Here is a 26,344-nt window from a genome sequence, read left to right on the forward strand (position 1 = left end):
TGTTCTCTCGCTTATTCTTAATGCCGGTGTTTGTCCTAGAAATGCGCCCGTTCTAATTGAGCGTTTCACGTGGCCTTTCGGACAAAGAATGAAAGAGATACTTCGGTTGATGGCGCTCCAGTGACTAATGAGATGTGTCTATATTTATCACGCTGGGCTGACACCCTACAGTTACGGTTGTGTGCCCAACAGCAGTGCAAGGATTCAAACCGTACCTATTGGTACGGTAAAAAACCAGTTCTTATTTAGTTTTTTTGTATTTAAAATGTGAGGGAATTCTGTATGTAGGATGATGTAGTAAAAGCTACACCAAAGCGTAAAAAAAACCTTTCAGCCTGTTTCAGTTTATAACCTGCTTTTCATCAGTGAAAAAATATAGAGGAGGGTAGATAAGGTTACAAAATGGAGGCACATCTTAGCAGCACAGAAATGCACATATACTGTTTGTAATTCCCTGTGCAGTAAACATTGCTGCTGGTATGAGTTTGGATTCACACTCTCCTGTGGGACATCATTTTATGTCATTTTCTTTTTCCGTTTGAAAAACTTTCGAATTTGGCTGAGGCTCAATCCTCTTTTCAACCAGTTCAGGAAATTACCTACTTCTGTCGAAGGAAATCTTCAATGGTTGAAATGTGTTACCACTACAATTTTCTTTCTATGTGCTAATGTGCATCTGGGTAACTTTACTGCATGTCTGTGTTTTTTTTTCTATGGTGCACATTTGATTGTGTCGGTTTTGTTACCTTGTTAGGAAAGTCCGATAAACTGTCCTCTCCAATAAGTGAGTGATAATCCCTTTGAATATATACATGTAATAATAATAATTGCTTATGTAACGAAAGGTTTAATCCAAGGAGACTAAGCAGGGGGAGAAAATGCCCTGGAGAAATTCAGGGTTAAGGGCCTTGTTCAAGGTGCCCAACAGTCAAGCACCTCAGCCACTATTAACTTTCAACTTTTTGAGTTAATTATGTGAAATGAAAACCATTTGAACTGACTGAGTTGATATGGAGCTGGCCCTCATCCCCGGTGGCCAGGCAGAGACTGAAGTGGGGTGCCGGGACCCGGTTTGACCCAGAGAGCCTCTTCCTCTCTCCGCAGGATGTTCGACGTGGGCGGCCAGCGCTCGGAGAGGAAGAAATGGATCCACTGCTTCGAGGGCGTGACCGCCATCATCTTCTGCGTGGCACTCAGCGACTACGACCTGGTGCTGGCTGAGGACGAGGAGATGGTGAGAGGATCTCGACCGAAACCGCGACCGTACGAGACCGGCAGAGTTTCGCGTTTAAGTGACCGTTTCCATAACGGCTAGCTACGAGTTAGCTGAGTGGAGCGATCTCGCCGTTGACTGAGGATTAGACGTGTTTAATATCAAGGGCCCCAGCACACTACCAAAGAAAAGTCTCTCTTAAGCGTTCTAGTCTTATAATGACACTTTTTTCTGATGTAGAAAATATGAGCTTATTTTAAGTTGCTTGACAGGTGAGATTTTCTTACCCGATTGGCAAATCTTGAAGTGAGTCAAACTGTCTCACCTCTTTGGCAATATTTTTGTCTTATTTAACAGATTTTAATATTTTAAATCTAAATATAAGATATGTGCAAGCACATCAGCAGACACTCCGACACCTGGTAGTTCACACCATTCCTTTAAAGGGCTTCTAGACCCATTTCATCAGCTTACTGTATGACTTCAATCCGAACTGGCTATAAGGGGTGAATGTATGTAAACACTATGGATGTGGATGTCTATATCACTATATGTACACTCTGTGATCACTTTATTTGGTAGACTAGTACACCAGCTTGTTAATGCAAATATTTAATCTGCCAATTACGTGACATCAACTAAAATGCATAAATGCATGTGGACATGGTCAAGAGGTTCAGCTGTTTTTCAGACCGAATGTCAGAATGGGGAAGAAATGTGATCTAAGTGACTTTGGAATGATTGTTGGTGCCAGACAGGGTGGTTTGAGCATCTCAAAATCTGCTGATCCCCTGGGATTTTGAAGCACAACAGTCTCTAGAGTTGGCAGAGAAATGGTGCGAAAAACAAAAACATCCAGTGAGCAGCAGTTGTGCGGTGCAGAAACGCATGGTTAATGAGAGAGGTCAGAGGAGAATGGCCAGACTGGTCGAAGCTGACAGGAAGGCGACAGTAACGCAAACAACCACACGTTACAACCATGGTATTCAGAAGAGCATCTCTGAACACACAGCGCCTCAGACCTCTAAGTGGACAGGCTACAGCAGCAGAAGACTTAATAAGTGTAAAATATAAGTCTAATAAATGCCCATTAGCTCACTGAGTGTATATACAAGCCCAGGGAGAGTGTCGCAGGTAGAGTGGCTCTCATTACAGCGGTGTGAATCGGCCCCTTATCCACTCACAGAGGCGCGATGAGCTCATTAGTATGGGCTCAGCTCGGGCTGCGGTCCCATGACTGCGCTCGAGAGCTGCTCTCACGCCGTCACACACACAAAACTCTTCCGCACCACAGACGGGCATTGTGTTGTTGTAACATTTCTGTTTGTTCTTGCCCATGGCCATCTGTAGGGTGTGCTCTCAGTATGACAAATAAAAGTGTTCAATTGCACCTCACCAATTCTGAAACTTATTTGCAAAGCTATTTCTTGTATAACCTTTTGGTAGCTGGGGTATTTGTTTGGTGAATGGCAGAATAAGTACAGGTTTTCTCCAAATGCTTTTGGACGCTGGTTCTTTTAATTAGCGTTAAGTCTCTTATCTCTCACGGATAATCCTTTCTGGTATTGTCTGGTAATTTGTTTATTTACTGCCAGAGTTTAGTGTGCTTGCAAGCCACCGTTTTGCTTTGTTTTTCCCCTCACTAGTGGTGTGATGAGGTTTTAAACATTCGACAACCCCAGACGGGTGAAAACAGTGTATCAAGGTGAAAATGTAAACCAACAGTCCCTGTCGGTCCCCAGGTCCTGGGCTGGTCACCTCAGCTTATGTGATCGCATGAACCCAAGATCAATGCTAATTACAAAAATACACATTTCATTGGCTGGCCCTGGTGCCCATGTGACTCATCTGAGCCAATCAGTGGAGCAGTGTAATTTTTCTCTTCGCAGAACCGCATGCACGAGAGCATGAAGCTGTTCGACAGCATCTGCAACAACAAGTGGTTCACTGACACCTCCATCATCCTGTTCCTCAACAAGAAGGACCTGTTCGAGGACAAGATCAAGAGAAGCCCGCTCACAATCTGCTACCCAGAGTATTCGGGTGAGGACTTCAGTTTAAAGGCCAGCTCATCGTTAGGCGATGTTCGGTTGGACCATGATATCGCTACAATGTCACCAACATTCTATTATCGCTCGACTTTGGTTTTGACTTTGATGATTTTGGTTTATACTCAAGTATACACTACAAGTATAAACGAAAAGTATAAACTGACGCATCGCAGAAGTGGAGTCATTGCGAGCTCAAGATGTAGAAGCTAGTTGATGACAATTTTCTAAACATAATTACAGGTGAGGACATTCTATAATAAGGTTGTCATGACAATTGAGCCAGCGATGGGGTCAAAGTTCAATACAATTTACGTGAAATGTGAGAATCGCTGCTGGAAACGATCGTACGTTGGCGAACTATGAATTGGCCTTATTTGTTCCGCAGATGGCCTCAGTCAGAGTAGTGTACACAGTTCACACACTAAGCATTTATACAGCTGGCTATTTACTGAAGGAATTTAGGCTTAGTGCTTTATCGGTTTTGGCAGTGTACCACCTGGGAGTCCAACTTCCGCCCTCTGCAGCTACGCTACCAACACACTGCTGTGGAATTTAAAGTCCAGCTTCAGAATCATAGTGCTGCATTGGCTGGCTATGCACTCATAATGTTGGTTTGAACGAATGATTAGGCTAATTAGCTAATGTGTATACAACATGGACATTGTAGAATGTCCACTTTATTAACATATACTGTACGTACGATGCACAATTCCTGAATACATTTATGAAGTAACGAAAATTGTTCTCAAACGGTAATGTGGCAAACCCTTGAATTTAATTATGCTTTATGCTTATTCTTTCATCCTTATCCTTTAGCATTGAGAGAATGTATCTGTAAGTGAGGCTGTCTGTCATTGTAATGGCACGCAGATGGCTGTGGGTTTGACTTGATGATGACAGATGCTTTTGAAGTGGTCAACAGGGGATTATATACGACGGGTCTCCACGGTAAAAGCAGCGAGTACTGTTTTTGAAGAATACGAGCGAGATCGTTCTTTGATGAACTCGCGGATCTCCCGGAGATGTTCACCTGGCAACCCGAGGCCTTTGTACGGCCCTCCGTAGATGTTCTCTTGGCTCTTTGATTTTCGAGAAGAAAGGGGAGAAAATGTATACAATTCAGATGTATCAAAATATGTTCACCATGTCCTGGTTAGAGTAACCTGTACTCGCTGTACACACCTGTAATCATAGGACGTTTCAGGTTTGGACAGACCAGCTCGGGAGAGAATCATAACTAATTGGTACGCATTATTACTTGGTTCACATTTGTGCAGTTCTTCTCATTCATATGTTTATGAATACTGCGTGGAAAATGACAGGCCTGTAAGCAGCATTTTTAAAGGAATTGTGTCCCCAGAAAGAATGGCTATTGCCTGCTTGCAGTCAGACCTACGCTTCATGTGTGTTTATAGATGGCCTCAGATATGGGAGTGAACCGGTGTGAAATGTTCAGCTTGCTGTGCTGCGTCCTACGTGCTGGGTACGCACTGCAGCCACTCTGCATGGTGTAAAACGGGGTTTAGAGGAATAAATAAAGGATAGGAGCACAAATTCACCACATCTGCGCAAAGACAAAGATGGTGAGTGCATCAAAGATATGATTGAGCGTGGATACTTTACAATATTTTCAAGATAAGAATCCTGCATAGTATGCCTTTAAGACAGTTCAGCAGTGTACAGCCTGCAGTGTGCTGAGCAAGGTTTTCCCCAGTGATTCATTGCATGTCAAATCAGGCTGAGGTAGTTTAGTGGGCGACAGACCTGTTCACCGGGGTAGGACAGGGTCTTTTGACAGCCTCTCCCGGTGTCTTCTGGGCCAGTTTTACCATGGTACATACATTACAGACGGTAAATACCGCTAAACTAAACTGCTCCCATTTGCCTGAGTAATGGCAGTGAGAACAAGAATAAATTACGCTTTGCTCTTTTATCTCAAAATGTCTTCTGAGACTTACAACCACGGTGATTGCTTATTATAAATATAAATTTATAAATATATAAATGATTATGTACAAAATATATTTAATTTATAAGCTAATTGGACTATATTAGACCAATTACGGTTTGGAGACTTGCCTCTACAAAAATATTTGTAATGCTTTGAAGGCCTCTTAAACTCCACACAAAAGTAGTAATAAATAATAACCCAGTACTACGTGTTCTGCACACCCGATGCTGAAGACATTTCCTAGTGGAGTTCAGCCATCGTCACCTTGCCCTCTTTTTGAAGGCTTCGGGATGCACGCTAGTGTTCAGCGCTGAAGCCAGGTGCATGCTGGGTGGTGGCGCGCAGTGGACCAGCGCTTCACGCGGCACGCTTTATAAACCCCACCGCTATCCCGCTGTTCAGCTGAGCCCCCGTCTTCTATTTGTGGAACAGCTCGGCGAGGCAGAGGAAATCGATTCGATTTGCCTTGCCGGTTTAGACGATCGGCCTGAAATTAAAGCACACAGCAGTCAGCACATTCCCCTTGGCCCCTCCCAGAGGACGGAGAAGCACGCTGCTGATTGGTGGGGAAGCGGAGGAGGACTCCTTATCTCATTGGTTGGTGATATTGTGGAAGAATGGGCAGAATTCTTTGTTTTGGAATGATTTGTGAAGGTATTGTTATTCGCAAGATAAGATTGTACATCTGTAGTCATTATTCTTTTCACGGTCCTTTATTTAACCCAGGGAGGTGCATTGAGAATGTGTTTCTCTTTTTCAAGGATGCCCTGGGAGAGATGCCAGAGAGAGCAGTTGCAATTGAGGAGGGAGAGAGGGAGAGGGGGAGAGAATGAAGCCCCTGGAGCAGTTTTTGGGTTTGATGAAGGAGGTCTTCCTTTTTCGTTTAGGGACCCTACTTCATTTCTCTAGATGCAAGTCAGCATCCCTGTGTCCACAGGGGCACATAGAGATGTGTTCTTTCATACGGTTAGTTTATAGTTTATCTTGATGTGGTTCTCACAGTACCGCTAGTTATTCCACTTGCTTATTATATATATATATATATATATATATATATATATATATATATATATAGAGCTGGCTCCTTTATTCAAAGTGACTTAGAGTTTATTAGACAATTCCCCTGGAGCAATGTGGGGTTAACGGCCTTGCTCAATGTCCCAACAGCTATGTGGATCTTATTGTGACTACACCGGGGCTTGAACCACTAACATTCCGGGTCCCAGTCATGTACCATAGCCGCTAGACTGCAGGTAGTTTAACCTGAGAGGCATTAGCTACAATACTTCAACCTCATTGGTTCTAATTGCCGCAATGGCGTGGGGGAGGTTCCAACGTCAGCGCGTTCACAGAGAACGGGGATAAACAGTGTTGTGGCTTGAGCGGCGTCTGTTGCTGCAGTTTTATTGGCCATTAGGAGTCCGAGATTACCTAGTGCACCTTTAATATTGTAAAGGGAAGCAGATGCAGCGTAGCGCACGGCTGACATTAACCCGCCGGAGGAGAGAGGAAGGCTGAAGCGGGCCAGGGGAGCGTCGGGGCACTCTGAGGCGGGAGCGCTGACTGCACGCGCCCGCTGGACGGTCTGTAATGAGCGGCAGCCTGACGGCTCTGCGGCGTGACGGGACCCATCGCAGACGCAGACGGCCGGCGGTTCATTCGGCCGTCGGGACTAATGTTGCAATCTGTCTTGGTAATTATGTAATGTTTGCTCACCGCCGTGGGGAATTACCAGAGAAAGCAGCGGAGCGTTACGTATCTGTCACCGTCGTCCTCGGGAACGGAGGCGCGCGATTGGCTGGGCTCGGGAACGGAACGCTCCGGAATTTCTGTGCCGCGTTACGTCATATAGTAACATGTCCTTGTCCTTTCACATCTTTTTTTTCCCAGAGTTTATTAAGATTGACAATGTAGCCATTAGTTTCCCGCTAGCCTTTCCCCACTCGAATGCATCGGCCCCCTTCACGGAAGACCCTCGTTTTCAGTGCTGTGAAAAACGGCAGCGGAATAAATACATGGTTCTGAATCTCACAGCTTGGTTCCAGTTAAAAGAAGAAGAAAAGTATTAAAACACTGTTTCTCATTCCCCGTGCTTAATTAGTCATTTCCACACCGGGAAAATAGGATTTAATCCAAGACAGATGGGAGGAACTGATTTTATTAAATAATTTGTTTTTACCACACTAAAAGCTGGAGGATTTAAAGTGTGGTGTTTTGTGCGTGAGCCTGCTTCTTTGCCACGGCAATTTCCAGCAGTAGAAAAAAATGTAGGTTGAGATTTATTATGTGATATGTGTTTTAATCTCGCCTATAGGTAGAATGAATCTTATGTCCCTTCTTAGGCGTTCTCTCTCTCTCTCTCTCTCTCTCTCTCTCTTTCTAGGCTCCCCATCTCTCTCCCCTTTCTCGCTCTTCCCCACCTCTATCTCTGCCCTTCATCCTTTCTCCCCCCTTCCCTCTCTCTCCCTCCCTCTCTCCCATCTCTCTTTCTTTCTCGCTTCCCCCTCTCTCCCTCTCCCTCTCTCTCTCCACCCTTCCACCTCTCTCCTTACGCTCCCCTCTCTCTCTCTCTCTCCCTCTCTCTCTTTCTATTTCTCTGCCCTTCCCCCTCTCTCCCTCTCGCTCTCTCTCTCCAGCCTTCCACCTCTCTCCTTACCCCCCTGTCTCTCTCTCCCCCCCCCCTCCCTCCCTCCCTCCCTCCCCTGCAGGGGTGGGGGTAGTTGTGCAGTAACTGCAGTATAATGTGAGATAATAGCGGCTCTGTTTTTGGCTGTGGCTCAGGGTCCAACACGTACGAGGAGGCTGCAGCCTACATCCAGTGCCAGTTCGAGGACCTGAACCGGCGGAAGGACACCAAGGAGATCTACACCCACTTCACCTGCGCCACCGACACCAAGAACGTGCAGTTTGTCTTCGACGCCGTCACCGACGTCATCATCAAGAACAACCTGAAGGAGTGCGGGCTGTACTGAGCCAGATGAGCTTCTTTCACAGGTAGAACACCTCACACGGATACCTCACCCAACACTGGCACTGCACCCAACACAGGTACCACCCCCAACACAGGTACCTCACCCAACACAGGTACCTCACCCAACACAGGTACCTCACCAAACACAGGTACCTCACCTAACACAGGTACCGCACCTAACACAGGTACCACACCCAACACAGGTACCTCACCCAACACAGCTACCTCACCCAACACAGGTACCTCACCCAACACAGGTACCTCACCCAACACAGGTACCTCACCCAACACAGGTACCGCACCTAACACAGGTACCTCACCCAACACAGGTACCTCACCCAACACAGGTACCTCACCCAACACAGGTAGCACACCCAACACAGGTACCTCACCCAACACAGGTACCTCACCCAACACAGGTACCGCACCCAACACATTGGGTTTGAAGCATTTTCAACACTGCTTTTCCACACAGTGTGTTTCACTGCCCTGGGCACCTCTCTGTTTTTAGGTGTGCAGCTGCAGCCAGCTACAAATGCAGAAAAATGTGCCCCACGTCATTACATTTTATTTCACAACATGTCTGCCATTATTTTCTCTGCTGTCCTATCGCATGAAGATACACCACATTAAACTTTCCAGCAAAATCAGTTTGCTAGTATTGTGAAGAATGTTTGACAGCAAACCTATTGACAGGAGAGCGGTTGCCTAGTAACGACAGAAAAGACTCATGCAGTGCTTTTTACAGAGTAGGCTTCATAAAATTACCCCGAACGCCTTATTTCTGATAACGATGTTGTAAGTGGAATGTGGGTAACCGACATGCTGGATCTCTGGGCCCGTGTGGTCTGTAGCTTCCCAGCCCGGCACACAGCCTCTGTCTGATGGTCGCCCTCCATAAGCTTGTGAGTTTAGAACAGAGGTCCTCACTCCTGGTCCTGGAGAGCCGCAGGGTGTGCTGGCTTTAGTTTTCGCCTTAATATCAGCAACCAATTCAGACCCAAGAGACCAGGCGAGGTGAGTTAACTGTGTAATAAACTGCTTTAAGTGAACAATTAAGTGCAGAGTAACGACAGCACACACTGCGGCTCTCGAGGACCAGGTTTAGGAGCTCCCCTGTGGTCATGCTGAGCACCTAAAGAAGGCTCATACTCTGTTCCCTCTCTGTCTCCCTCCCTTGCCCTGTCCCTCCCTCCCTCCCTCTCCCTCCCTCCCTCTCTCTTTCTTCCTCCCTACCTCTCTCTCCCCTCTCTCCCTCTCTCTCCCTCCCTCTCCCTCTCCCTCTCTCTCTCTCTCTCCCTCCCTCTCCCCCCTCTCTCCCTCTCCCTCTCTCTCTCTCTCTCTCTGCAGGTTGCTCTCAAGGCTGAAGCATGACTAATTGGATGATCATCACTGGGACTGTTTGTGGGAGAGGGTTCTGGGACTGTTTGTGGGAGAGGGTTCTGGGTCTGGAGGGTTTAGACGACTGCAACGGTGCCCCCACTGCATGCAGATTCCCCCGCGTGTTCCAGCGGCAAATTCTCAATATCCCATATTTTATCCCCCCGCCCACCCCGCCCGATAAAGAGGTCAAATTACGACTTCTGCTAAAGCATACTGGGCCCGAGCTGTGTAAATATAATAGAGACGCTCTCCCGGAAAGTTCCGCCATTTCACTCCAGCATATTTTCTGGATTTCCTGGAGGACGGTGCCTCATTAGGCTGTTTTAGAAATGTAACCCGGAAAAGAGGGGATAAAAGAAAGCACTTTCATCAGCATCGTAGAACAGAAGCACATCTGTACAGAAATGTAAAACCCATTTTCCTCCACTTACCAGTTTGCTGTTCAGCCGGTCCTGAGGTTGCCACTTTACTATGCACAATGACCAAAACGTACAAAGCTGATTTTAGTTTTTCGATGTCGGTTCACATCCACGAGCTTGTGGGGAAACCCGCTTTTGGTCCGTAGTCACCATTTTATATACTCCACACCAGTATTCCTTTACCAGTTTTACCAACCTGTTCAAAATAGTCTTGCATTTGTTAGTTTTTTTTTTGTTTTTGTTTTTGTTTTTTTTGTCAAAATTGCATCATCTTCAGCTTTCCTCTTGTAAATATTGAATAGATTTATTTCAGGATTTTAATTTAGCTGTGCACAGAAGCTTAGTTTGATTTTTCATCAATATTTTAGTGATGTTCCCCCCCCCCCTCTCTGTCTAAAAATGGCACAAGAAAAAGGATGATTTTCGGTACACTAATTCACCTGTGGATCATGAATTGTGCAATGGAAATGGTCCAATGAGGCTTCATTTATTCTAACCACTGCTACTGATACCTATCTCGTTTGCTGAAAGTTTAAAATAGTTTGGCCTTTGAAGCAGAGTGCAGTTTGTAGTTTAAACTTATTTAAGAGGCAGTTCACTTTCTGGAGTTTTTTGGTGATATTTCAGTTTTCATGTGAATGTGTGACAAAGGATATTTTAGATTATGGCTCTCACAGGAACTAGTTCCAACTCAACATGACATTAAAGGTCATGAATCCGTAATAACCTTCATCGCACACAAAAACTGCGTCCGAATGAAAACCATACGCTAAAACTGAAATGATATCAAAAATCCCCACGGAGTGAACAATCCCTTTAAGCTGCCGAAAAATATTTTAAAATCCACCAGTGTTGATACCTGTTACGGAGCTGGTATCCTCCATTTTGTTTTTTAACCAAAACTAGAGAGGGAGTCTTTAAGGGACCACTTTATACTAACCAATATTTTTATATTTGTGGAGCTTGTCCACTAAGTTTGAGTAGGAGTTGTTACTGTTAATGGAGAACAGCTAATGTTTTGACCGTGGCTTTGATTCAGATTGTTTAACACTTTCTGTGGAAACGTTATTCAAAAAAAGCTATGAGTTATACGCATGGAAGAGAAACAGGTTTGGCGTACCACTGCTTGGCATTTTAAGCCTCATTTTAATGAGAGAACAATGTTTTTAATTGAAATGGGTGTATTTTAATTGAGTGGGGCTCAGTGCAGAACGTACTTGGCAGTCACAGATCTAGTTTGTGAAAGTGGCCTTTTTTTGTTCTTTTGTTTTTTTTTTGGGAAGGGCAGTTATGTTCTCCTTGGCCTCTGTCCCTACCGCATGCCTTCACTCTGTAAACTTAAAAAGTGTTGCCAAATAGCCAAATACCATTATGCGATCGACCTACAGCGACTTCCACTTTTGACTAAGTGCCGTACATTCCTGTGAAAGATCTGGTGAAATTTCTGATCTCTCTGTCAGTTTGACTTTGTACAGATGTATTGTTAATCTTTACACTATTAAATGGTGGTGACAAATTCTGCTGTCTGGCTGTTCTCTCCTGCCTCACTCTGGATCGCCAATCACATACAAGGAAACGGATTGTCATGGTGAATGGACTTCCTCTTTTCAGCTGTAAGCTATTGTCAGAAGGCTTCTAAATACTGTTGGACACTAGTCAAAACTCACAAATAATCCCAGATATGCATGACATAATATGATTTTACATACAAATGGCCACCACTATGCCGTCCTAGACATTTTCACAATTTGAACAAATTTCTAAGAATGTAGGTTTGGGTTGGTATGTCCTTACCTGCATAGTGTGAGGGGATATACAATGGCTTGATAATCAAACCAGCGTTCTACTGGCATCTATGATGCCCCCAAGCAAATTCTGAAATGTCACACTGTATAATGAAAATAAGATTTTCATTATTATTAGATTCTGTATCAATTGTATATTCCATGGAAATGGGTTGTCATTTGAAATGCGTTTTCCCCATTATTTGTAATCTTGAATTCGTAAGCCTATGACTTGTATGACTTGTGGTTCACTTGGTTATAGTTCAAATGTGTAGGTGGATTTGACTGCTGTTGCGATACAAATAATGGTTAGGGTGAAATTATATTCCTGCACGAGAGCGAAACTGTATTTTCCCTGAGGAAAACAGTGTATGCTAATTTGCTGATAACAGACAGAAAACTAACTTCTAACCGATGAGTATGAAATAGCCATTCGAGGAGCAGACTAGACCCTGAGAGAGCCGCTGAATAGGTCTGATAATTCCAGTAATATTTGGGGAAAAAAGCATTCAAAGGAACATTGAAATGTGTTTTACATACTGTCTGAATGTTTGAATGTGACGGTGGTTAAATGCACAACAAATGTGCTTAGTTTTGTGCTCCAAGTGTAGAGGGCACCCTGGGTGGTTGTCTTGGAAACGGATTTCATTGTTTTTGCAACTTCAGATTTTGCTCTGGGGAACTGGTAACCTTTGAAACTGAAGCCAGTGGAAATGGAGGAGAAAACCTGGCCACCTTCTGAGTACCTGTGAGCAATGGAGAGTTGTAATTTCAGGGAGAAGTCCCTGTCCATAAACCATTAGCGTAGCCTGAGAGAAGAACACCAAGCCATGCTCTATTTATGTAGACACAAAGAGTAGATCTTCTTTAATACTGGGCCCAAAGCCTTCCATATCCTAGTAGTTACTACCACCTCTGATTAGCCCACTGTCACAATCCAAACTGTGGTAAGCCCTTGTGCTCAATCAGGCTTTAGCACAAACTCCAGCCATGGAGTTTCCAGAGTGTCTGCTAAAGGAGTTTTTTTTGACAATTGGTCACTTAAATTGCCAATTAAGTGCTGAAATGCAACAAAAACCAGGAAGCGCTACAGCCCCAGGGACCAGGGTTTGAGATCCTGAGTTTGGCTTAGGAGCTGAAGGGGCCAGTGATGAGTTTGGTTGTTAGAATCTGGCTTCAATTCGCACATTGCACACTGTGTTTCCAAATATTGTTCTCTTTGTTTTCGGTCAATCGCAATTTCATTTAAAAGGCCGCATAGGCATTCTCAAAATGTTCACTGCATCATTTCCATGTTCCTTTCAGAACTGAGCTGAGGTGGTGTGGTTTGGTCAAAGCTATATTAAGAGCTTTGTTGGATTTCTCGTACGGGATTAATAACATGGCTTCAGAGAGGTATAAGCGGTTTGGTTAATTTAATTTGAGCAAATTACTGTGGCTGTGAATATGTTGTGGCGCTGTTTTCAGACACAGATCTCAAATGGACTGAATGCATACAGTGTCTTTATTTTTGAGCCACTACATATTACAAGCCAGGACCATTACAGATGCTTCTAATTAAATATTCAATATACATATTTTTGTCTAGCATTTCTCATGCTTAAAAAAATTTAAGATCCACAATAACGCTGCTCTCACTTGTGAGTAGTTTTTGCAGGCCATTTTCCTGAAGTAGCTATATCTACAAAGGGGCAACTTAGAAAGCCAACATTAACAACCAACAACAACAAAAGTAAAACAACCAAATTCAGTTGACAAAGACTTTTTGAGATGAACCCTTTGTCCACTGTTCTTTGGTTAATATTGAGACCCCAGAATGTATGATGATGCGTATGTCAAGGTGGTGTGCTGAAGCCAGACCTAGAGAGGAGTGAGGAGTTGGTAAGTTTATCTCTTCTTCAGAGTAAAGGGTGTCTAACAACCAATGGTTTTTCTGAGAATCAATGACGTCATAGTGGGCAGGTGGGGTGGGGTGACTTGGAGCCACCTCACTGCCACCCGATGGCATCGTTCCAAAATGAAGCCAATTTTTCAGGTGAAGGAGGAAGGAGAGAACTACATCTTCTGTTGAGAGAAAAAGAAAACGAGGCAAACAATTGCCGAAAGCAAGAAAGATAGATGGGCCAGACTTAGTTAAAAGCAACCTAAAAGCAAAGGATGATGCTTTTAGAACAGACACAGCACCAGTAAGGAAACATTGAAAGGCTGGCGGTGGCCTGACAAACGAGCAGCTTCTGACTCCCACGTTCAATAATAAACTAATGTGTTTAATTTATCACATTAACAGATGTCCTGCAATGCAGTAAACCCCAGTTTATTGTGCACGGTAGACGGTGCTATCTATCCTGTCTGGGTTATTATACTCCTCCCTCACTTTTTTTGTGAACCCCAAAATGTCCAAAAGGTAGAGGGAGTTTAAAAGTGCAACATAACAACACAAAACACACAATTGAGATGGATTAAAACCTAAATATAGTAAAACAAGTGTGGTGTGCAATTGAAAATGACTACAGGAGCTGGTGCTCATTTGTATTGCTACAGTGAAGAGTAGGAGATATAGAAATTTAGAATAATAGAAATGAATTTGCCGCACACAACCAAACTGAATTTTGTAAGCGCACACACACACTGACCTTTTGGAAGCTTGTTTTGTGAGGGGGGATGAATTGCAGAGCACACATGCCAACCAGGTGCAGCTGTGCTTTGGTTCAACTTAATGCAGACCAGATGTGGGCCAGTCAATGAAGACCAGAGAGCCACACCTTTGAACCACAAAGCCTGCAGTCTTTTCCTCACCCACACAAATCCAGGAATTTGGGTATCCTAATGTTATCCATTAAGAGCTCCAAGGATAACCCAAGCCTACGTCAGCACCCCTACTCTAAGATGCTTTATGAAAACAGATCCAGTAGGTGGTGACTGTTCCACTGACTTGATTTTAAGATAGTTGATGTCCTAAAAAATGCATTGGTATTTGAGTGTGTCATGGGATAGGCAGGGCAGACATGATTTAAGTCCATTGCTATGTCTCCAGGGCTCCCTTCGAAAGTTTGGTGTAAATGTGTTTTAAAAGGAGAAGGGAGATGAGAGGCAGTTACCACAAGATGAGGCCCAGAGAGGCCTGCAGACCAGATTGCTTTTATCACTCCCTAGAGCAGTGGTCCTCAATCCTGGTCATGGAGAGCCGCAGGATTTGCTGAGTTTTTTTGTCACCTTAATACCAGGTGACAAAAGAAACCAGACCCAAGAAACCAGGTGAGGTGAGTTAACTCTGCTTGTCTTAACTGCTTTAATTGGTCAATTAAGTGCTGCGTAATAACAAAACCAGCAAGCACAAGGAGACTGCTGTAGATGATATTGTACAGTCTGTTTGATTGATCTGGTCCTCTTCTCCAACTAATGCCAGAGAGAAGTGATCACCCTAGAGATTACTCTGAAATTGCTAAAATAATCCAGAATGAGATCCCTGATCTTGCCTGGGACATAGTGGCTGTCGAAGCTGATTTCAACCAGCTTGTGGGGTGTGTATCGATAGACGCTGGTAAGGTCCAGCTGCACCATGGCTAGATTACTTTTGCTCTTGCGTGTTTGCCTGATCAATTCAGTAATCACTCCTGTGTTCAAGGCACCCTGGATCCTTAGAATTTCTAACCTTCTTCCCTGACCCTTGTCATCGAACCCGGTGCTGGGTGCTGGTGGATTTATCGAGGTCTGCAATGGCCCAAGCCCTGCTCCCAAGTTACATCCCTATAGATGATCTTGAGATGTTGGTTGACCTGCTCTTTTTGGACAAGATAGGTAGCCGCTCTGTTTTTGGCTGAGCAGCAGCTTAGTGAAGCCAAAAGGGATCTTCAGTGAAGGCTGCCCACTTACTGCTTATCTCTCTCCCACGCAGTCTGTGCCATTCTTTCCTGCAGAGTGTGAGGAGCTTCTTCCACAGGATATTCCAGACCTCTGCCCGCGCACCCTTCTCTTCCTCTGCTGTCTCAGTTCCTGCCACCTCTGGGGGGTCGTAGCCCAGTGCTTCTCCTCTGTGCCAGACCTCTCGACTGGGAGGTCAGTGATGATCATTGACATGATCCCGAGTGTCCTGTCGGCATCCGCCTTTGCTGCTGCCTCAAGAATCCTGTCCATGTTCTCATCTAACAACACTCACCCTCCTTGCTGGCTGGAGGCCACTTATCCAAAGTTCTCTTGCTGTACCCTGACTCGGCACTTGAGGTACGGTATATGGAGGTTCTGGGCACCATTGGGGGACTCTGGGCCTGGCTCCTCCTGCCTCTCACCAGGAGTTTCTTTTGTGCCCTGTACCGGCTGCTCCCTGCCCACAAATTTGCAGGTTGGTCTAGTGAATCTTCAGACCATGCAGGTCCTTGCCACAAATGCCTTGCGTGCTCGTTGTCGATCGATCATTTGTATGGGTCCTCGTCTGAAGGTCAGTTTGGCTGTTGTTCTCATTCTCCCGCCTCTCTGGCTCCTGTTTGGTTATAATTCATTAGGCATTTGAATCGCTACTTTGGGTTGCTGGCTCTTGCTGCCCCTGGTGCTATCTCTCCAAGCTGTCCGCTGTCTCTCCAGCTGGCACTGCTCTGTGGCAGCCATCCAGGCTATTCCTGGAAGTCCCGGGCCTTGCCAGATTGAACGATTGAAAAACTAATCTTTGATGCCCTCAGACACGTTATCAGTGAATGATGTAACCTGGGGTCATTGGATATTTTGGGTCTTTCAGCATCAGACACCCTCACTGGGTTACCCACCCAGGGAGTATCAGGTGTAGCCAGTTTGTCCCTGTAGCGAAATTTGTTTGCAGCATAATGACAAGAATATGATGAAATACCTTGTGATGATGCTTCAAACCAATTTGCCCACGGGGACAAATAAAAGTATCTATCTTCGATCACGAGGTTTGATGCACCAGCAATACCACTCAGAAAAACTCTTCTTCTCCCTACACTGTAATCTTGTCTGGAAAGGTTGTCTTATTTCATAGATTTATTATTTTTACTAATACATAATTACAAAACCTTTTCTACTTAACTTCTCCTCACCCTATATGTGATTATGTTACTCATGAGGTGTTGCGGTCAATTTGACCCGGGAATAATGAAACGGTGGAAACTGTCGGTGAAAACCCACAGATCATGTTAAAAATGAACCAAAAAGGGCTCTTCACTTCTTGTCACACTACCTTTATCTCTAATTTGCTCACCTCTGCACATATAGTCCATCCATCCATCCATCCATTATCTTAACCCGCTTATCCTGAACAGGGTCGTAGGGGGGCTGGAACCTATCCCAGCATACATTGGGCGAAAGGCAGGAATACACCCTGGACAGGTCGCCAGTCCATCGCAGGGCACACACACACCATTCACTCACACACTCATACCTATGGGCAATTTAGACTCTCCAATCAGCCTAACCTGCATGTCTTTGGACTGTGGGTGGAAACCGGAGTACCCGAAGGAAACCCACGCAGACACGGGGGGAACATGCAAACTCCGCACAGAGAGGCCCCGGCCGACAGGGATTCGAACCCAGGACCTCCTTGCTGTGAGGCATCTGCACATATAGTGAGCATTATAATTCATTGGACAGTGACACATTTTATTGTTATTATCTGTATTTGGTTTAATTTGAGGGTATTTTCATCTGTATCGGATGAACTGTTTAGAAAAAGCTTTTGTACATAGTCCCCCCCCCATTTTCGGGCATCAAAAAATATTGCACAGTTTAACATAATGTAGAATAAATTAATAACTTTTAATATTTGGTTGTGTATCTTATGCATGCATGCAATGACTGCTTGAAGTCTGTGACACGTAGACATCCCTAGATGCAGGGTATCTTCCCTGGTGATGCTCTGCCATGCCTGTACTGCAGCCATCTTCAGTTCCTGCTTGTTTCAAGGACGTTTTGCCTTCTGTCTCCACTTCAGCATGTAAAATGCATGTTCAATTGGACCAAATAGATCCGTTGATTGGATTGGAGTCAAAGGATTTTCACATTTTTGGCTGTCACAAACTTCTTCGTTCCTCTAGCACACTGGTGTCAAACCCCAAAAACCTGCAGACACTGTGGCTCCCTGGGAATTCAGTTTGACACTCCTGCTCTAGCAGTATGTTTCGGGTCATTGTCTTGTTGCATAATGAAGTGCTTTTCAATAGGTTTGGAAGCTTTCACTAGGTTTGGTTTTATTTGAGCCGATAAAATATTTATGTCGACTTCAGAATTCATTGTTCAACTTAGGTCTGCAGTCACATCATCAATGAAGACAAGTAAGCCCGTTTCACTGGCAGCCGTACTGGCTCAAGGCATCACGCCCCCTCCACCATGTTTCTCAGAAGAGGTGGCATGCTTTGGATCATGGGCATTTCCTTTTTTTCTCTCCACATTTTCCTCTTTTCATCACTCTGGTACATGTTAATCTCTGTCTCATCTGTCCGCAACACTTTCTTCCAGAACTCTTGTGGCTCTTTTAGGTGCTTTTTTGGCAAACTGTAATCTCGCCTTTCTGTTCTTCAGGCTTATCAGTGGTTTGAATCTTGTAGTGTAGCCTCTGTAGTCCTGCTGGTGTAGGCTTATTACAGCTTCCAGGAGAGTGCTTTTGATCTTTTGAGAGCTGACAGTCTGCACTTCAACCTCATTGACATTGTATCCTTCAAAAACAAAGTGCTAGAGTACAAGAATTTTAAAAAATGTGTCACTGTCCAATAAACTAAGGTGGTGACTGTACATGTACATGAATACTTACACCTATAAATTCATATATTCTAGTTGCCTTTCTAGGAATCAGATTTGGAGCATATTGGATTGGACACACAGCCCTCTCCACAATGTTGTAGACATATTGCCTAAAGAAACACTGTGTCCCAAGCCTAGTGACCCACCTCAACCCCCATATGTACAACACCCCCCCCCCCCCCCACACACACACACACACACCCCTCACTCCTGGTCCACAAGGATTCCCTCAACATATTTATTTTCAAAATTACCTCTTAGTTTCTCTGTGGATAACAAGCACACACACATGGACTGATATTCAAACACAGATGCAGACACACCCAAAAATTTGGGAGGGTCAAAACCGATAAATTGCTTGGCATCACAGTCTGTGGGTCACTTCCATTAACCATATATTTTATCTGTATTGTTTGAAAATCGGATGAAGACAATATTTGGTAAGTATTTTGACATCATTTTCAGTTATGTATTGCTTTAAAATCAATCAATCACTTTGACCCTTCGAACAGTACCAACAGGTCCAAAAAGTGTTAACTTTTACCAGCTGTACCATAATGGTATCATTATCATCACCTATACCGTTACTCTCATATATGTATTGGACAGTGGCCTAGTTGTGACTTATGGAATGATCTTTCTTGCTCAAGGTCATGAGAACAGACCACAGTCCTTTAGGTTTTTTTGATAATGATGTCTGTGACTGCGTTGAACACGACCTGCACGTTCTGTGTGTCTGGTGCTCGGTGTTGAGACCAGCTTCTTCATATTTGTTTGGGCCTGTGAGAAGGAGAGACAAAGAAGAAACTGGTATTTTTTATTATTTTTTATTATAGAGATTAATAATCTCTTTTTCAAGGGAAACCTGGCCAAGACGGCACACCCTTACCAAGAGTTTGAGCAGGAAAAACCCCCCCAGGAATACATTCAGTATAGAGCAGACATACAATTCAGTCGTAGTTCCACTTTAGAAAATAATGTGCACTATTCAGTTACACAGTCATTTATCATGGCCTTAAACTTGCCTTGTCAAAAGATTACTGGAAGATTATGTGAAGAAATTCACTTTTTAAGATCATTTTGATTGGTTCAGATCATTATTTTATTGCACTTTGATTAATTCAAATGATTAATCTGTCATGCATGTTATCTCTCGTATGCCCCTTCAAAACTGTAAATATTACAGGGGGAACATACTAGCCAACGGGTTAACAGAACCGTTTTTATCTGTTTTTGGAAGAAAGCAAGGCATCTTATTAATAAGACATAATCCTTGGTTGGAATTATTATCTGTCCAATACAAAAAAAAACATCCCTCATTGTTGACAAAACCAGGGGCAGCCTGTAGCCTAGTGGCTAAGGTATATAACTGGGACATGGAAGGTTTGTGGTTCAAGCCCTGGTGTAGCCACAATAAGATCCGCATATGTCCAGCTGATTGTTTGTTAAAAAAACCTATATTATTTATTCTGTGTTGGGGCATTTACTAAATTTAATTCAATGCAGTCAGGTCAACAGGTTAATTTCTGCTCAGGAGTTGAGTTTCTCGTTCTCCACAAGCACTATATCGTAAGCACTGAGCAGTCCACAGAAGATGATCCAGGTCATGCCCTCGAAATAATGGACCCACTTCTTACGCTCTGACCTCGGGCCGCCCACGTCGAGCATCCTGCCCGCAAGAGAGCGGCAACACGGAAGCATTACAAACACAGGGCTCACATTCTAATTAGGAAACTCTGAGTGGTTGAGAGCCATAATGCGTGTCTGTAGGAAAATATTGTGCCGCATCCTTGCATTTGCTGCAGATAATTCATTTTCAATGGCAAATTACAGCTCCAGTAATGACCAATGACAGGAACAAGAAGTTTCTGTCTCAGTGACAGAAAGACTGCACGTAGAGTTCTCCACAAAGAGTGCAATTATCATTTTGCAAGGATATGTTCCACTGAGCCTTTAATTGGGGGACAAGCAGTGCAGCTACCTTTTCTTATTATTCATCATCATCTGTTTCTTCTGAGTAGGGTGTCTATGATGGTTCCTAGAACCATCCAGTAAAAAAGTTTAGAATTTTGGCCAACTGATTGGGGACAGTTCGAAGATTCATGTCTGCACCTCGAGCACTCTAGCGCCACCAACGGGTCAAAGTTGGAGGTACCAACTTTGGATTTTATGTTACATATTGAATTTTCAGCCATATTGGATTTTCTGAAAAAGGTTCAGAACTTTTCACAGGCCACAAATATTGTCCAATCCTTACCAAATTTGGCACCTATAATGGCCTCACAAAATATATATATATATTTTTTTTTTAAAGTGTTTGTCCATCACAAATCAAAATCAGCAGCAAAGTCGCAAAAACAGGAAGTGAGCTCATATTTCAGCAATATTTGACAGAAACTGTTAAGGGAACAGAGTTGTTGCAAAGATTTTGGTAGTTTAACATTTGTCAGACTTCATCTTACTTGACAGACTGAAGACCATTGAAGGAATTACGGGATGTGACATGCTTAATGAAACTAAACTCAGGTATGAGTGTCCTCGCGAGGAAATTACTGTGAATAAAGGTTTTTCTTTTAGTTTTTTTTTACTTGGGCTAAAAGGTTCATTGTTTTGGTCATTTAAATTCAAATTCTCTTTGGTACTTGATGAATCTTGCCTGGTGCATTTAAGCCAACCAAGTGGACCAAAAGGTGGGGTTTGCACTTCTTTCACAGTATTTCATAGGTTCACACCAGACAATCTCAGTAAAGCACAGAAAAGTATTTCAATCCAAAACAAGTATGTATTTGACCCAGGTCTGCTTTGCATCTCATAGATTGTCTTCAATATTAACTGGAAGAAAATTCCAGATCCTGCAAAAAGAGATGCTCATTAAAAAGACTGAAGATCAGGCCTGACTGCTGTGCCTAGCATCTTAGCGACATAATAAAAACGCATTTGGCAGTGGCTCACAACCCTGTTCAAACTGCCATCTAGTGGCTCCTTTGCAATTCTTGCAAAAGGAGAGGGATGCAGGTTGGTTGGCATTAGATTTTCCTCCTGACAGAATTATCAGACACATGCCCTTATAATATGTCCGTTTCTGCCTGTCGTGGTGTACAGTGTGATATCGAGTTATGCCGTGCTGTGTAGTACTTGCTTCATCTGCTTCATCTGCTTCATTTGCTTCATTTGCTTCATGTGCTCTTCCCTGCCTCGCCAGCACCTGCAAACCAACACAATTTACAGCTTCGTTTCTCAGTGGCCTCAGCAAGAAAACAACCCCAACACATTTTCACACACTTCAACCATCATCCTGAGAATACAAATGCACATGTAACTATTCCTGCTTTAGTCACTTTAGTCATTCCTGGCAAAGAACATTTTTGCACACCGTCTTTTTCACAAATGCCTATTTGTGTTGAAATGGGTGATGGCAAGGCATAGGTACATCCTGCTCTTGGTGTGTACTCTTTCAGAAAGGATGTATTAAACATTCCAGAAACCATCTCCAATTCTTACACAGAAATGTGTGTATTGTACAACAACACGTAGTGTGTCAGTTGTAACCTATTCAGTGTTTCAGTGATGTTTACATGGACATTCTGTCAAATTAATGCAAAGATCAATAAAACATGCAATATTAACATATTATGTATTAACAGAAAGGGATGTTATTCCTACACAGACTGTTATCTGGATACACACATTATAGCATTCAATGTATAAATATCATTGAATATAATTGATATTTAACACATTCCTTTTCAGGGTGTAGCCTTCTTGTCTGGACTGGTTATTGGAGGCAACAGCTGTGCAATTTGAACCTTCCAGTCCCATGGTCAACACCATTATTAATGTGTAACTGTGTAATACTGCCAGTACCAGTGACCGTGACATCTTGTTTCAGAAGGCGTACTGACGACCGTAAACACCACAGCCAATAACGGGTTCCTCTGAATAGGTCCGTGATGTTTGCCTGGGTATCAGCTACAGCAAGGATCATCTTATCATGCGTCCTCATGCTGGTTTTCCACCCTCCCTTTGCCTGGGAGTTGGGTATGAAGACAGTCTCGCCAATAAGTGTAATAGTTCAGTTAAATACCCAAGAAAAAAGAAAACCAGGCCAGGATTTGGAACCGAGGGCCAGATTTGCTGATCCTTGCGCTACGGCATAGGCATCGTATCCAAAACCTGTCTTTGCCAAGCCGTCGTAAAACTGTGAAACACTGGCAAAAACTGACATCTCCGGTCCTGACGACCACGCGGTAATTAACACATTTAAATTAGCATCTGAAGCATGTAGGCCTACGCCACAGAACCATTGAGGGGCGACATTGGCTCAGGTGGTAGGAGCGATTGTCTGGCAGTCGTAGGTTCGATTCCCCACCCTGGGTGTGTCAAAGTGTCCCTGAGACAATTGCTCCCAATGAGCTGATCGGTACCTTGCATGGCAGCCCCTTGCCGTTGGCATGTGAGTGTGAATGGGCAAATGAGAGACATTCATTCTAAAGTGCTTTGGATAAAATGGTTGTATAAATACAGTCCATTGGCTATGTCTCAATACAGAGGCAGCTGCCTGCATTCTCAGAAGTGAGCTCCCTCCTAAGGTCTGATTTCTATATTTGTCTTTTGTTTTTGTAAATATTTTTATGGAGTTGTCTTGACCAGGGTAGAGAGATCTCTGGCACAGAGCGACTGATCGGCAGGGATTCGCTGCAATAACAAGATTACTAAGGTGCGATCCAGCGGGATTTGCAGGAACCTTATGTAAGAAAGCTGCGGGAAAGCTTCTCAGCCGATCGATTATACAACGTGATTTCCTGCAATCTCTTTCAGCGGAGGGCATGGATCATCCTCAAAGCCCCTTCATTTCCACAGCACGTGCCTCTCATGCCCAGTGGGCAATCATACACACCTCCCTGACAGGCACACAGTTCTGCGCTTAGAGGGCAGCCCTGCTGAAAGAAACAGCTGGTAGCTGGTTGACTAGTTTGGACCAGCTTCATACTCAACATGGTTTGACCAGCTGAAGCTAGCTTTTGAAACAGCTGGTAGCCAGTTTAGACTAGCTCCATGCGAACGATTATTTCCGAGATCTTCCATCCATGTTTTCGGGGTGACGTTCCAGTCTCACTCTGCTCTATTACATTACATTATTGGCATTTGGCAGATGCTCTTATCACATACTCACTTCGACGTACAGTTGATTAGACTAAGCAGGAGACAATCCTCCCCTGGAGCAATGCAGGGCCTTGCTCAAGGGCCCAACAGCTGTGCGGATTTTATTGTGGCTACACCGGGATTAGAACCACCAACCTTGCGTGTCCCTGTCTTGTACCTTAACCAGCTACAGGCCGCCCCTATAGTTATGAGGTGCAATGAATCCTCCTTACTGTACCAACACTGTGTCAGACTAGTCATAATTGAAATCATCTTTTACATAAGGCCTAGATAAGCTAATGGTCTTATTAAAAACTAATGATAATTTATTGAAAACTAATGATGATGATGATGTTTGTATTATGCTTTTATCATATGTAATATTTTCGCTTTCATAAAAAATGCATTTTTGTTTAGCCACAAGGTAAACATTGTCTTCTAAGATACCTCTTTCTCTCTCTCTCTCTTTCTCTCTTGTTCCGCAAGCAGTGGCCACATTTTTAGGAAACTAAAGAAGCTATTCCAAAAATAATAATAATAATAATAATGCATTTTATTTATAGTGCACTTTACATTTGGAGACCAAATCTCAAAGTGCTACAGGGTAAAAACAGGGAATAAAACACCCAATGGCATGTATAAAAAATAAAAACTAAGAAAAGGCTTTAGTAAAGAGGTAGGTTTTTAGCCCTCTTTTAAAAGCATCAGTGGTCTGCGGTGCTCTCAGGTAATCAGGGAGGGCATTCCACAGGCGGGGAGCAGCCGAGCAGAAGGCTCGGTCGCCCATGGTGCAGAGCTTGGTCTTGTGAGGACGGAGGCGGTTGGTGTTGGCAGAGCGAAGGTTTCGAGTGGAGGGTTCTGGGGTAAGTAGTTCTTTGAGATAGGGGGGGGCATTTCCATAGATGCACTGATGGGTCAGAAGGGATATTTTGTATTCAGTCCGGGAGGTGATGGGGAGCCAGTGAAGTGAGTGGAGGATCGGTGTGATGTGGTCGTACTTACGCACTCTCATCAGGATCCTAGCAGCGCTGTTCTGGATATATTGGAGCCTCAGGAGGCTCTTGCTAGGGATCCCGATGAGAAGTGCGTTACAGTAATCCAGCCTGGAGGAGACAAAGGCGTGGACAAGTTTTTCTGCATCTGGGAGGGTGAGTGTGGGACGGAGTTTAGCAATGTTCCTGAGGTGGAAAAAGGAGGTTTTGCACAGGTGTTTAATGTGGGCCTCAAAGTTTAGGTGGGGGTCAATTTTCACACCCAGGTTGGTGACTATGGATGAGAGGGGAAGGACTTGACCGGAGAAAGAGATGCTGGTAATGGAGGATGAATGAATCTGATGGGGGGTGCCAATTAGGATGGCCTCGGTTTTGGAGCTGTTGAGTTGTAGGAAGTTAGATTTCATCCACGCCTTTATCTCCTCCAGGCAGGTAGTGAGTGTGGATGATGGAGATGGTGACGGCGGAGCTGCAGAGGGGGGTGAGTCAGTCTTAAGGTACAGTTGTGTGTCATCAGCATAGCAATGGAAGGAAATTCCATACTGGCTGATGACACGGCCGAGGGGGAGCAGGTAGAGGGTGAAGAGGACGGGGCCGAGGACGGATCCTTGGGGGACACCACAGGTGACAGGATGGGACCGGGATTTTTTCCCTCCCAAAGAGACGTACTCGGTTCTGTCGGAGAGGTATGATTTGAACCAATTCAGAGCAAAGTCAGAGAGGCCGATGGAGTGTAGCCGGTTAAGGAGGATGTGATGGTCAATGGTGTCAAATGCTGCGGTTAGGTCAAGCAGGATGAGGAGTGAAGGGGAGCCAGCATCAGCCGCCATCAACAGGTCATTAGTGACCCTGACTAGTGCTGTTTCAGTGCTATGGGCGGTGCGGAAGCCAGACTGGAACTTCTCTGCAATGTTATGGAGTTGGAGATGGTCCTGGAGCTGTGCAGCTACCACTTTTTCCAGGACCTTGGAAAGGAAAGGGAGGTTGGAAATTGGTCTGTAATTGGCAAGGACTGCTGAGTCCAAGGTGGGTTTTTTGAGGAGGGGTGTAATGATGGCAGTTTTTAGAACAGAGGGAACGTGGCCAGACTGGAGGGAAAGGTTTATGGTTTTGGTGATCAGGGGACTTATGGCACAAATGCTTGATTTAACCAGAGCGGTGGGAACGGGGTCCAGGGCGCAGGTGGAGGATTTCATCGTATTGATGATGTCCTCAACCTCTCGCTGTGTGATGTTGGAGAAACAGCAGAGAGGCTGGGAGATCCCTGGCTGTGGGATGGCAGCGGGGGCAGGTGGAGTGGAGGGGCTGATGAGATGGGACCTGATGGTGTCGACTTTGTTTCTGAAAAAGGTAATGAAGTTATTGCACTGTTCCTCTGTGATGTCTGTGTGTGTGGAAAGTTGCGGTTTGAGTAGTTGGTTTATTGTGGAAAAAAGCTGCTTGGAGTTGCCAGGGCTATTGTTAATTAAGTTGGAATAAAACTGTGACTGTGCGTCTCTGAGGGATTTCGAAAATGCAAAACAGTATAATCATTTCAGCTGACAGATGTAGGGTCTGCTTAAGGTCAGTGGTGTGTGAGATTATCCCCATTGGGAGAGTGAAAAACTGCCACTAGGCTTTATTTAACTGCAGCCAAGATGATACAATCTAAGCTGTTTAAAGTCTCTTGTGATGGCACCAGAGCACTGTCAAAT

At 44.3% G+C, this 26,344-nt stretch overlaps 1 protein-coding gene across 1 annotated transcript in view; it reads left to right on the plus strand.

Annotated features, from left to right (window-relative positions):
- The window catches only part of LOC133138229 (guanine nucleotide-binding protein G(i) subunit alpha-3), a 65,332-nt gene extending 53,828 nt beyond the window's left edge, over positions 1 to 11,504 (plus strand). The window contains exons 6-9 of the mRNA XM_061256812.1: positions 1,105 to 1,234; positions 3,103 to 3,256; positions 7,997 to 8,209; positions 9,537 to 11,504. Of these exons, the coding sequence (XP_061112796.1) occupies positions 1,105 to 1,234; positions 3,103 to 3,256; positions 7,997 to 8,187 (475 nt within the window). The 3' untranslated portion in view covers positions 8,188 to 8,209; positions 9,537 to 11,504. The remainder of the gene's footprint in view (positions 1 to 1,104; positions 1,235 to 3,102; positions 3,257 to 7,996; positions 8,210 to 9,536) is intronic.
- The last annotated feature ends 14,840 nt before the right edge of the window (positions 11,505 to 26,344 follow it).

This window comes from Conger conger, chromosome 10 (genome assembly GCF_963514075.1).
Source record: "Conger conger chromosome 10, fConCon1.1, whole genome shotgun sequence".
In the NCBI taxonomy this organism is placed as follows: Eukaryota; Metazoa; Chordata; class Actinopteri; order Anguilliformes; family Congridae; genus Conger; species Conger conger.